Genomic DNA, 12,865 nt, shown 5'->3' with positions numbered 1-12,865 from the left:
GCACACAGACAGAATATTGTATACATAATAAATAAATAAATAAATAAATAAATAAATAAATAAATAAATAAATATATATTTAAAAAAATGTTCTGAACTTGTAGTGTGTGTGTATGCACATGTGTGTGTGGTGCGTGTGTGGAAGTCAGAGAGAGTCAGCTTGTGGGTGTCAGTTCTTTCTTTCCACCATGTGAGGCTTCAGCTTAAACAGAGGTTATCAAGTTTGCTGGCAGATGCCTTTAGCTGCTGAGCCATCTTGCTGGCCCTGCAGATTTCATGAAATAAATGTCTTTTTTCTATTTGTGGTATGTCATTAGGACATACAGAAGAAATATTTAGTGATGTTTTGTTTTCTAGTTTTCACTAGGTAAGTTGAAAACTTTCCTATTTACTTATGTGTATGCATGTTTTGCATGTATGTCTGTGTACCACATACATGTTTACTCCCTGTAGAGGTCAGAACAGGGCTTTGGATCTCCTGGAACTGGAGTTACAGATGGTTGTGCACCATCATGTGAACTTTGGGCAATGGTTTAGATTTGGATAAACTTTTGCTAGAAAGGATATGGTATTAATGCATGCCTCTCCATATTCAACAAGGCTAGATTCTACCTCAAAACTCTGACAGGTTTTCAGTATCCCTTCTCAGTAATGACTATTACATATACAAAAGTGTACCTTTTCTAAAACAGGCTTTCCTAAAAGATTCTTCTTCTAGCACTACGAAGAACTTTATGAACATCTATTTCAGTCACAATTTTTCAGTATTACTATATTTCCATGGGAGGTATCTTTCAATTATAATTATATGAAGTAATTAAGAAGTACAGACTCCTGGTATTCAATGAGGCTATAGTTCAATGTTCAGACAGAGTTTACTTCATATTGGTATATCACATTTAAGCTTAATCTTCATTTAAAGTTAATTTTTCAAAAATTTCAGTCAGGTTCTATATTAATTGTTCTAAGAATATTCCTTATTGTTTTAATTGTGTGTGTGTGTATGTGTGTGTACCTGCATGTGCATATGTGTGTGGGCAGAGAACAACTTGCAGGAGTTGATTCTCCCCTCCTTACTTCCTACCATGTAGGTTCCAGGGAACAAGAGCCACTCGTAAGGCTTGATCACATCGACTTTTATGAGCCATCTCACTAGTCCAAAACTGCACTGAACTCTTTTATCCTCTTAAAGAAACAGGAAGTGCTAGTCAGAAAAATGGGGCTTTAAACCCTCTAAATATTGTGTCTTGGACTTTCCACAGGGCAGGTAACCCTGACTGCTCTTTGGACTGGAGAGGGAGGGGGAGAGGAGTGGGGGGAGGGGGAGAAGGGTGGGAGGAGGGGGAGGGAAATGGGAGGCTAGGAGGAGGCGGAAACTTTTTCTTTTTTCTTCCTCTTCTCAATAAAAAAAAAAGGAAAAAAACAAAACAAAAAAACAGACAGGAAGATGAATGGAACCGAACCGAAGACCCGGATATCAGTCCACACACCTACAAGCACCTGATTTTGACAAAGAAGCAAAAAAGTATCAAATGGAAAAAAGAAATCATGTTCAACAAATAGGGCTGGCATAACTGGATATCAACATGTAGAAGAATGAAAATAGATCCATATCTGTTGCTGTGCACAAAACTCAAGTCCAAATGGATCAAAGACCTCAAGATAAAGCCAGCTACACTGAACCTCAGAGAAGAGAAAGTGGGAAATAAACTTGAACACGTTGGCACAGGAGACCACTTCCTAAATATAACCACAGCAGCACAGACACCGAGAGAAACAATTAATAAATGGGACCTCCTGAAACTGAGAAGCTTCTGTAAAGCAAAGGACACAGTTAATGAGACAAAAAGGCAATCTACAGAATGGAAAAGATCTTTACTAACCCTACATTGGACAGAGGGCTGATCTCCAAAATATACAAAGAACTCAAGAAATTAGTCATCAAAAGAACAAATAATCCAATTTAAAAAATGGGGTACAGACCTAAACAGAGAACTCTCAACAGAGGAATCTAAAATGGCTGAAAGACACTTAAGGAAATGCTCATCATCCTTAGCCATCAGATAAATGTAAATCAAAACAATTCTGAGATTCCATCTTACATTTATAAGAATGGCCAAGATCAAAAACACTGATAACAACTTATGCTGGAGAGGTTGTGGGGAAAGGGAACACTCCTGCATTGCTGGTGGGAGCGCAAACTGGTACAACCCCTTTGGATATCAGTATGGCGATTTCTCAGAAAATTAGGAAACAACCTTCCTCAAGACCCAGTAATACCACTTTTGGGTATATACTCAATTGTACCACAAGGACATGTGCTCAACTATGTTCATAGAAGCATTGTTTGTCATAGCCAGAAACTGAAAACAATCTAAATGCCCCTCGACCGTAGAATAGATAAGGAAAATGTGGTTCATTTACACAATGGAGTACTACACAGCAGACAATGACATCTTGAAATTTGCAGGTAAATAGATGAATCTAGAAAACATCATATTGCCGGGTGGTGGTGGCACACACCTTTAATCCCAGCACTCGGGAGGCAGAGGCAGGAGGATCTCTGTGAGTTCGAGACCAGCCTGGTCTACAAGAGCTAGTTCCAGGACAGGCTCCAAAACCACAGAGAAACCCTGTCTCGAAAAACCAAAAAAAAGAAAACATCATATTGCGTGAGGTAACCCAGACCCAGAAAGACAAATATCATAAGTACTCACTCATAAGTGGCTGTTATATATTAAGCAAAGAAAACCAGCTTACAATTCACAATCCCAGAGAACCTAGACAACAATGAGGACCCTAAGAGAGACATACATGAATCTCATCTACAGGGGAAGTAGAAAAAGCAAGATCTCCTGAGTAAATTGGGAGCATGGGGACCTTGGGGGAGGGTTGAAGGGAAGGCAATTGAGAACATATGTAGCTCAATAGAAACAATTTTTATAAAAAGCTGGCAAGAAACAAGATAAGCTAAGCCTGGGCATTCATAAGAAAAAAGGGAGAAAGCTAGCTGAGCATCAGCCTTGTGTTGCTGTTTCTAGACAATAGGTACAATGTGACTATCTGCTTCAAGCTCTGGTGATTTTGAACTCCCTACCATGGATGGACTGTATGTTTGAACTGTAAATTAAAATGAACTCTTTCTACTTTAAGATGCTTTCTTTCATCCGAGTATTTCCACACAGCGAATTGGAAAAGAAATGACCTTTTCCTTATGATTTGGTGCTCCGTGATCTGCCGTGCCCTAGAAAATCAGCTGACTGATTTTCAGAAATGTGCATAAAAATAAACAGTCCAGCAGGAGGCAGGGACTCCTCTTCCCAAGTTCATAGGCCTCATTCAAATATCTGAACACAGTCTTTGTTTTAGACGCTGTAGCTCCTGGGCACATAAACAACACAACCAATGAATGGGAAAAGAAGCTATTACTATACCTTAGAACAAAGATAAATGGGCTGGGCTGGCTCCTAGGATAAAGGCATTTGACACCAAACTTCATAGTTCCATCCACAGAACACACAGATGAAAGGAGAGAACTCACTTCTACAAGCTGTCCTGACCTCTACATGTGAGTTGTGGCAGGTGAACACCCCAGATACGTGTATACACATACATAATAAAACAAATAAATGTAACTAAAGGAAACAAAATGTTCACTTCCAGAGTTAATATGGGACAATTTTTAATGATTAATTTATTTTCATTTTATATGTATTGCATTGGTGTTTTTGCCTTCATGTATGTCTGTGCAAGGGTATTGGATCCCCTGGAAATGGAGTTACAGACAGTTGTGAGCTGCCATGTGGGTTCTGGGAATTGAACCTGGGTCCTTCGGAAGAGTAGTCAGTGCTCTTAACTGCTGAGTTATCTCTCTAGCCTTTTATATGGGACAATGTTACCTGTGGCCCAGGAACATGTTAGTGATGAGAAAGATTAAATCTGTACATATTATTCTTTTTAGAAAAAAATCTCGTAGGTCACCAATATGATTTTCAAGGTAGTTAGACAACCAATACATTATATTGAGCATCTATTATATGAGTGACCATGTTTGCATCATTTAAATGCTCAAATGGCTCTGAGAAGAATAATTATGCCCACTTATAGTGAAAAAAAAAAACCAAATGTTCAGAAAGGCTAAAGTGAATTATCCAAGACAAAGGCTGAGAATGGTGGCCCATAATTGTAATCCCAGTTATGGGATTAGCCTCAACCCAGGTTGAAGGCTAACCTGGACTACAAAGTAAAACTCTGTATCCAAAACCAAAATAGGCCAGAAGGATTTCTCAGCCAATAAAGGTGCTTACTGTGCAACCTGGGCAGCCTTAGTCCAATACTGGAACATATGTAAAGGTGGAAGAAGAAAATGAACTCTACGAAGTTGTTCTCTTACTTCTACATGCACACTGGGGCAAGTGCATCTCCTAACATATCATGCATGTACATGCACAATGATAAATAAAAACATAATTCAAACTAAGATCTTCCCAGTTTCAAAGTTCAGTGTTCTCTAAGTTATAGAAACTAGAATATTACCTACCTGCTACAAAAAAATACTTTCAATGCATCAGCAAATAATTAGAAAGCAGAATAGGAAATAAAATACCATCCCTAATTACAATAATATATCAAGTACTTAGGAATTAAACTGTAGATATCTCTAGAAAAATTAATCCTATGGAGACATGAAGATACCTGGATAAATAGGAGAGGTAAACTATGATCTTTGGATACTAACATTTAACATTATAAAGATATCAATGTCACTAAATTAATTAATCCAATGTCAAATTAAACTGCAATAATATTTTATATAAATTAAATTAATTACATAATATATATTTTAAAAAATTAAGAACTGTAAAACTGAAAGAAGAAATGCAGAGTAACTTATCTTACCTAATATTAAAGAAAATTATAAAAATTATAAACCCTTAATAACTAACCCAATGTACTATTGATGAAAGATGAACTAGCCAATGGAACAAAACAGAATCAATGAATAGACTGGTGTGTGCCTGTCTATCTATGTGGGTCTGTACTCCATGTGCACATGTGTCTAGAGAAAGGAGGTTGATTTAGGCTAGCAAATAAATGCAGAAAGAAATTATCATTCAATATATAGAAATGAGAATCTAGCTTAGTATGTAAAGAAAAGAAAGTTAAGATCCCTTTTTCAGCAAACCTAAGATAAATATCCACTACATTGAAAACTTTACCTGGAAAGTGTTACATAAAAATATCTTTATGATGCAGGGATGGGAAGAATTTATTAAATAAGATATCAAACTCTATGTGAAGTTACTGGGTTTGACAAACCAAAATATGTGCTTCTCAGTAAGGAGAAAAACATATTACTATCTGCACTTTACTTAGTAATCTATCAAAAAGGATAAATAAAAACTAGAGATGAACAGGTGAATAGCTTATGGATAAAATATCTATACTAAGATATTAATAGTAGATTACAGGTAGTGGTCATATTGATGTACATTATTTTAATTTTTCTGTATATAAAAAATTATAATAATGAAAAGTTTAGAAAAATGAACTAATTCTATTTGATAAAGGATACTGTATGTAAAATTTGAACAAATTGTGACTGGAAAAGATATTTGAAATAAAAACACATGCATAAGAATACAATTATATAAAAGATTTCTGCTATGTATCTCACAAGCCACCTGTGCAATCAGCAAAAAAAGAAAAGTAATCTAACAGAGTTTGCAAAATAAATAGATGTGAATATTCTAGAGAAGAAAGCTCAAGTGGGTGCTAGAGAGATGGCTCAGCAATTAAGAGCACGTGCTGTTCTTGCAGAGGACCTGGGTTCAGTCCCCAGCATCCATACCAGGTGGCTCACAACCACCTATAACTCTAATTCCAGGGGATCTGATACCCTCTGGCTTCCATGAGCATCTTCACACACATGGAACAATGCATACATTCAGGCAAACACACATACACATAAAATAGAAATAAATGCTAGAATCTTATATTTAAGTTTTGGTTGTTTGTTTTTAGACAGGGTCTCTCTATGTAGTCCTAGCTGTCCTGAAGCTCACTATATAGACCAGGCTGGCCTTGAACTCAGGGATCCACCTGCCTCTGCCTTCAAAGTGCTGGGACTAAAGGTGTGCACCACCACACGTGACATAGCAAAAAGTTTTTATAAGGGGCTGGAGTGATGACTCAGCAGTTAAGAGCACTGGCTGCTCTTCTAGTGGACTGAATTTCAATTCCTAGCACCAGTATGGCAGCTCGCAACCATCTACCACTCCAGTTCCAGGGGATCCAATGCCTTCTTTGGCCTCCAAAGGCACCAGACATGCATGTGGTACACAACACAAGCATGTAGTCAAAACGCCAATAGATACAGAATTAAGTAATTAAAAAGTTGACAATTAAAAACACCAGGAACCTCAAATTGCTAATAGGCACAAAAACAGAAAAACAGGCATACTGTGTAGTTTAAGGGTTAGAACAACTGCTTTGCATTTAATCTTTGGCATCAAAGGAAAAACAAAATCAAAGGTCATCTTCATTGGTGAAAAACAAATGACAAGATAGTGCATGAAATCTGCCGAATTTTGATTATATGACAATTATTACTGGAAATATGAAGAAATAGAAAAACTTAAGTGTTATTCTAAGTAGTGAATTAGTATAGCTACAATCTATAGTAATTTGGCAATATTTAGTGAAAACTTTACAGGTACATTTTATAGTAGTGGTTCTCGACCTTTGGTCAGGATCTGATGGAGGAAGGTCTTTGGTTAATTAAATAAAGAAGCTGCTTGCCCTGATAGGTTAAAACATAGGTGGGAGGAGTAAACAGAACAGAACGCTGGGAGGAAGAGGAAGTGAGCTCAGACTCGACAGCTCTGCTCTGGAGCAGAGACGCCATGCTCCCGGCTCCTGGGCGGATGCGGGTCTAGCTCTGCTCTCTGAGACACACGAGATGAAGCTCCGACCCAGGATGGACGTAGGCTAGAAGCTCCCTGGTAAGCCACCTCGTAGGCTACAACAGATTATAAGAAATGGGCTAGTCCAGGTGCGAGAATTAGCCTAGGAGAGGCTAGATAGAAATGGGCCAAGCAGTGTTTAAAAGAATACAGTGTCCGTGTAATTATTTCAGGTAAAGCTAGCTGGGTGGCGGGACACAGCCCACCGCTCATATTACTACAAGGATCCTTTGGACAAATTTCTATCTCCAAAAATATTTACATCACAATTCATAATAGTAGCAAAATTACAGTTGTGAAGTAGCAACTAAAATAATTTTATGATTGGGATCACCACAACATGAGAAATGGCACGAAAGAGTCACAGCATTAGGAAAGCTGAGAACCACTGCTTTATAGGATCCAGAAGTTCTATTCTGGATCCTCCAGATATACTGATAAAGAAACACTATAATAAACCTCTCATGAAAGTGTTTCCTGGGAGTTATACAGAGAGCTCAATGATTTCATTCCCCATTACCCACATGGCGGCTCACAATCATCTCTAACTCCATTCTCAAGACTCTGACAGCTTCTTCTGACCTCTGCGGGAACTGCATGCATGTGGTGGACAGACATACATGCAAGCAAATGCCTGTATGCACAAAATCAAAAAATACAATTTTTCAAAAGTATTTGAACTCATGGAATGCACTCCCAAAGAACTTTGAAGAATCATCCATCAGTTAATCGGTAAAATACTGTGAAAATAGTATTAATATTTACGCATACATGAATGTGGGCAGATTAAAAAAATAACACTGAATGGATATAGGCATGACAATCTATGCTTATAGTCCAATCCCCCAGGAGGCTGAGTAGAGAGGATGGCTTGAGCACAGGAGTTCAGACAAGCTTAGTAACACAAGAGTCTACTCGGACTGGCTGGTTTTATGTCAACTTGACACAAGCTGGAGTCATCAGAGAGGAAGGAGCCTCAGTTGAGGAAATGCTTCCGCGAGATCCAATTGTAAGGCATTTTCTCAATTAGTGACCAATGGGGGTGGTCCCAGTCCATGGTGGGTGGTGCCATCCCTGGCCTTGTAGTCCTGGGTTCTATAAGAAAGCAGGCTGAACAAGCCAAGGGAAGCAAGCCAGTAAGCAGTGCCCCTGCATGGCCTCTGCATCTGCTCCTGCCTCCAGGATCTCATCTGTTTGAGTTCGTGTCCTGACTTCCTTCAACATGGAAGTATAACCAGATAAACCCCTTCCTTCCCAAGGTAGGTGCTTTAGTCTTGGTTTTCATCACAACAACAGTAACCCTAACTAAGACACTATTAGAATAAACCAATGTAAAAATTAAGGTTCAAAGAAAGAAAGAAAGAAAGGAAGGAAGAAAGAAAGAAAGAAAGAAAGAAAGAAAGAAAGAAAGAAAGAAATGCAAGAAACAGAATCCTAAAGTTGGAAAGAGAAATACCACATTTTCTCTAATATACTATATTACCTGGTAATTTTTTTATATGTGTATATTTAGGTGGAAGTGGGTCCTAGAAGGGAGAAAAGGTCTCTAAGTGGAAGAGGATAGTACAATACATGTGAAATGAAAATGGCAAAGGGGATATAGAGGAGGGTTAACTAGGGAGGAAGAAAAGAAATGCAAGAGAGGAGGGGTGGGGGAGAAGATCAGCCACAGCAAAGGATGCATGAAAAAGAAGAAATCTTGGTAATAAGTTAGCTAATCAAAAAATTAAACAACGAATGAGGACTCTTAGCAACAAAAACTAAAGTAAAATCAACAAATTGGGGCTGGAGAGATGGTTAGGTGATTTAGGGGCAATTGCTGTTTTTCCAGAGGACCTGGGGTTTGACTCCCAGCACCCATCACAGTATCTGTCACTCCTGTTCTGGGGGATGCAAAGCCTCTCCTAGCCTCTGGGGGCACTGCATGGACATGGTGTACAAGCATAGCTGCAGGCAAACACTCGTCCACATAAAATAAAAAGAAATGAATCTACAAAAAATGAAATAAAATGAAGTCATGCATGTACTAATGGTGACATGAGATCATAAACTGAGACTATCCATATCCATATAATATCCATTCTTAAGGTTTCTGAAGGCTAAGTCAAGCATAAAACAAAAATCTCTTCACCTCGAAATGCTATATAAAAATCACATAAAGAAGATGTCTTACCGGAGTACACAACACATGAGCAGCAGGTGTGTGGGAACATTGGCTGGATTGAGCATACTGGGCGTGTCTGACTTCATACAGGCCAGGAAAGCCCGCATCCTCCTGTTCTTGTCCTCAACTGCTTTGCCTAACCAGAGCTTCTTGAGGTTTGGGCAAGTCCATTCCCGAAATGTGAGTGCAGACACCAGCTCAGGGGTTTGAGGTGATTTCCCTTTATAGGCGGACCATTCCTTAAGAATCACAGGAGGAACTGAAAAATGGAAAGAGAATCTGGACATTACTGTAGCTGGCTACAGCTGGCAGGATCTATTGCACTTCAATAGCTTTACATTTTTGTCACTATAATTGTTATTGTTAGCACTATAAATACTAGGAGCCATATGTATTTGTTAGACAGTTGATATATATGTATATGTGTATATATATATATATCTTATACCTAATTATCACATTAATTCTCATGAAAATCCAGGACGTGAACTGTCATGACAACATTTTTTTTTGTAGAGCATAGTGTTTACTTTGCAAAAGAAAAATCAAAATCCCATGCCACATAGTTTTTGAAATCCTTTGAAACTCATTTTTAAGCAGATGTAGCAGAATAGACAAAGAAACCTATCTAAGGTAGAATGGTGTGAATACATGGTTTCACAAAAGATTGCTGGATATTTCCAAAGATTTTAAATTCTCAAAACCAAAACCAAATCTCTCAAATTTTAGAAACTTTGGGGGATTAGCAGACATTGGGGGCCAACCTGGGCAACAAAGGTTGTCTCCAAAACCCAAATCCCCAAGTCCTTCAAATCCAACATCAATTAGATTTACCAGGGTGAAAGAAAGCAGAGCATAAAATCATGGCTTCTAGTACATCTCAGAGTCCTGCTCTATGATCGCAGTTATTTGAGATGTGCAGCATCCACTTCATAACCTACATGAGGCATTTCCTCTCGGTTTCAACATTATTGAGAGTTTTTTTAATCATGAATGCATGTCACATTCTGTCCAATGATTTCTCTGTATCCACTGATAGAAACATATATCAATATATATTGATATATGATTTAGTCAATGTATGTGTATATATATATATATATATAGTTGAATTCTACTAATATTTTTGTCTCTTTGTTTTTCTAAGACAGCATGCTATGTAGGCTTGGGCTGGCCTTGAACTCTCTATACGCACGATATAGGCTAATTTTAAGAATTTTCATATCTATACTGTCTTAATCTGTTTGAGTTGCTATGAAAAAAAAAGCACCATAGGCAGAGGTAGTAGTGTACACCTTTAGTCCCAGCACATGGAAGCAGAGACAGGTGGATCTCTGTGAGTTCAAGTCCATTCTGGTCTACAAAGTGAGTTCCAGGTCAGCCAGAGCTGCACAGTGAAACCCTGTCTCAAAAAGTCATAGACTAGCTTAGATGGCTTATAAAGAGCTGTATCTATTTCACAAAGTTCTAGAAGCACGAAAGTCTTAGACCCAAGTGTGGAAAGATGCATCTGGTGAGGGCCTACTTTCTAGTTTACAGATAGCTATCTTCCTATATTTCCACATGGCAGAAAGAAAGGCAGCTCTCCCGGGTTCCTTTAAAAAAGACGCAAGGCCTATTCATGACTGTTGTCTTATAACTAACATAATGATGGGTTAGGATTTCAACACATGAATGTGATAGGCTGTGAAAACAGAAACATTCAGTCTACAGCACATACTCACTGTTCTAGGATGTGCTCACAATAATGTCATTATTATATATTAGAGAGTAAATCTATCATTTTAGTTGTGCTACTGTCTGTTTTGTTTGTCTCTGCTCTGCTTTATGGTTATTCCCTTCCTACGAATTACCTGGATTAATTGTACAAACCTATTTTGATTTGTCTATAATAGTTGTTTAGAGTGTTATTTCTGTGTATCTTCTTTGTTTGTTTGTTTTGGGATGAGGTCTTACTATGTAGACCAAGCTGTCCTCGAACTCAGAGATCCACCTGACTCTGCCTCGCAAATGCTGGAATTAAAGGTGTGCACCATCATTCCTGGCTATCTCTGTCCATCTTCTTCTTGGACAGGTGCTAGAAGTTGAACCTACAACATTAGACATACTAGGCACATGGTCAACCATGGAGCAACATCCCCAGCTGCATTATCTATATAATTTAATATCAATCATATTCGTTAAAAATATGTACAAAGAGAAAACAGGGATGTAGCTCTGTGGTAGAGTGCATGCTTGGCATCCTTGAGGCCCTGGGTTGACTCATTAGCACTAAGACTAAATAAGGAAATAAATAAATCATACTTGTAGATATTGGTATTTTACCAGTACAAATGAAGAAAAGTTGCTTTGTCCTCCACCAGCTATAATTGTTTAAAATATAGTCTCTTCAATTTTTTTACTCATTTTAGTGTGTGTTTGGGGGGGTATATTCATGCTATAGCCTGCACATGGAAGTGTTTTTCTTCTTCCACCACGTGGGTTCTGGGAATCAAACTCAGGTTGTCATTGGCAGCAGGACTTTAGCTGCTGAGCCACACCTGTGTCCCTAAATAGCTTCTGTACACACATTGAAACAGTGCTAGAATTGTTGTTCCAGTGCAGCACAACTTAGAAACTCCAAGGATGTCTGTTATACATATCAATTATTTTGACTCTTTTTCTACTTTTCTGATGTTCCAAGATTCATTTTTTTTTTTTTACCATTCTGCTTGTGAGAAAAATTAACCTAGTTCTTCACTACTAAAGGATCTTATTTGATAAATAACTGTTGCTGTGGTGGTTTGAATGAGAATGAGGGCTCATATATTTGAATGTTTGGTCCCTAGTTAGCGGAACTTGGGGAGTTAGTAGCTTGGGAAGAATTAGGAGGTGTGGTCTCATTGGAGAAGGTGTGGCCCTGGGGGTGGGCTTTGAGGTTTCAAAAGACTCTTGCCATTCTGGTGGGATCTCACTCTGCCTCTTGTCTGTGGATAATGATGTAAACTCTTCTTTGCTCCTGCCACCATGCCTTTGCTCAACCATCACCATTAAACTCTAACTCCTATTAAACCATTTGTTTAGAAGTTACCTTGGTTATGGTGTTTGATCACAGCCATAGAAAAATAATGAAGATAGCTGCTTATTCTCTTCTTCAGTACTAGAAATGTTTGAATATTTCCTTCTGAATTCTAAGGCTTCTCATCAAAGATTACTTGTTATCTATAATTATTCTTTCCTTGGAAACTATCACATAAAGGAATTGACTTTATTATGGGATTTTTTTGTACAAATGTCATTCTAATTTTCTCTGATTGTACAAATATTAGATCTTTTGTTGTAGTCCTACAGGTCTTGATTTTTTCAGATCATTTTCTATTATCCTAACTGCATAACTTGTATTTTTCTATCTTCAGGTTACCTGACTCTCCTTACTGTTGTGCCTACTCCACCACTGAACTATTCTTGAGTAGTTTTGTTTTGTTGTTTGTTTGTTCATGGAAAAAATGTTCTCACGTAGCTCAGGATAGCTCAAATTTACTATATAACCTAGAGGATGATCCTGAATTCCTGATTCTTCTGTCTCCACCACTACAGTCCTGGGATGAAAGGTGAAAACCATCACAACTGGCAAGGCTTATACTCTATTGTATTTTTTTAGTTCTTAATTTACATTTGATCATCTATCTATCTATCTATCTATCTATCTATCTATCTATCTATCTATCTATCTATCTATCTATCTATCTATCTATCC

The 12,865-nt window shown here is 37.9% G+C and overlaps 1 protein-coding gene across 2 annotated transcripts in view; it reads right to left on the bottom strand.

Annotated features, from left to right (window-relative positions):
* The window catches only part of Fam120c (family with sequence similarity 120C), a 149,572-nt gene that overhangs the window by 42,220 nt on the left and 94,487 nt on the right, over positions 1–12,865 (bottom strand). For both annotated transcript variants that reach the window (XM_013350639.2, XM_005358882.2), the window contains exon 10: positions 9,139–9,388. In XM_013350639.2, the coding sequence (XP_013206093.1) occupies positions 9,139–9,388 (250 nt within the window). The remainder of the gene's footprint in view (positions 1–9,138; positions 9,389–12,865) is intronic.

The sequence above is a fragment of the Microtus ochrogaster genome, chromosome X, assembly GCF_000317375.1.
Source record: "Microtus ochrogaster isolate Prairie Vole_2 chromosome X, MicOch1.0, whole genome shotgun sequence".
NCBI lineage: Eukaryota > Metazoa > Chordata > Mammalia > Rodentia > Cricetidae > Microtus > Microtus ochrogaster.
Note: the sequence above shows the minus strand (reverse complement) of the source record. Positions and strands in the feature narration are given on the sequence as shown.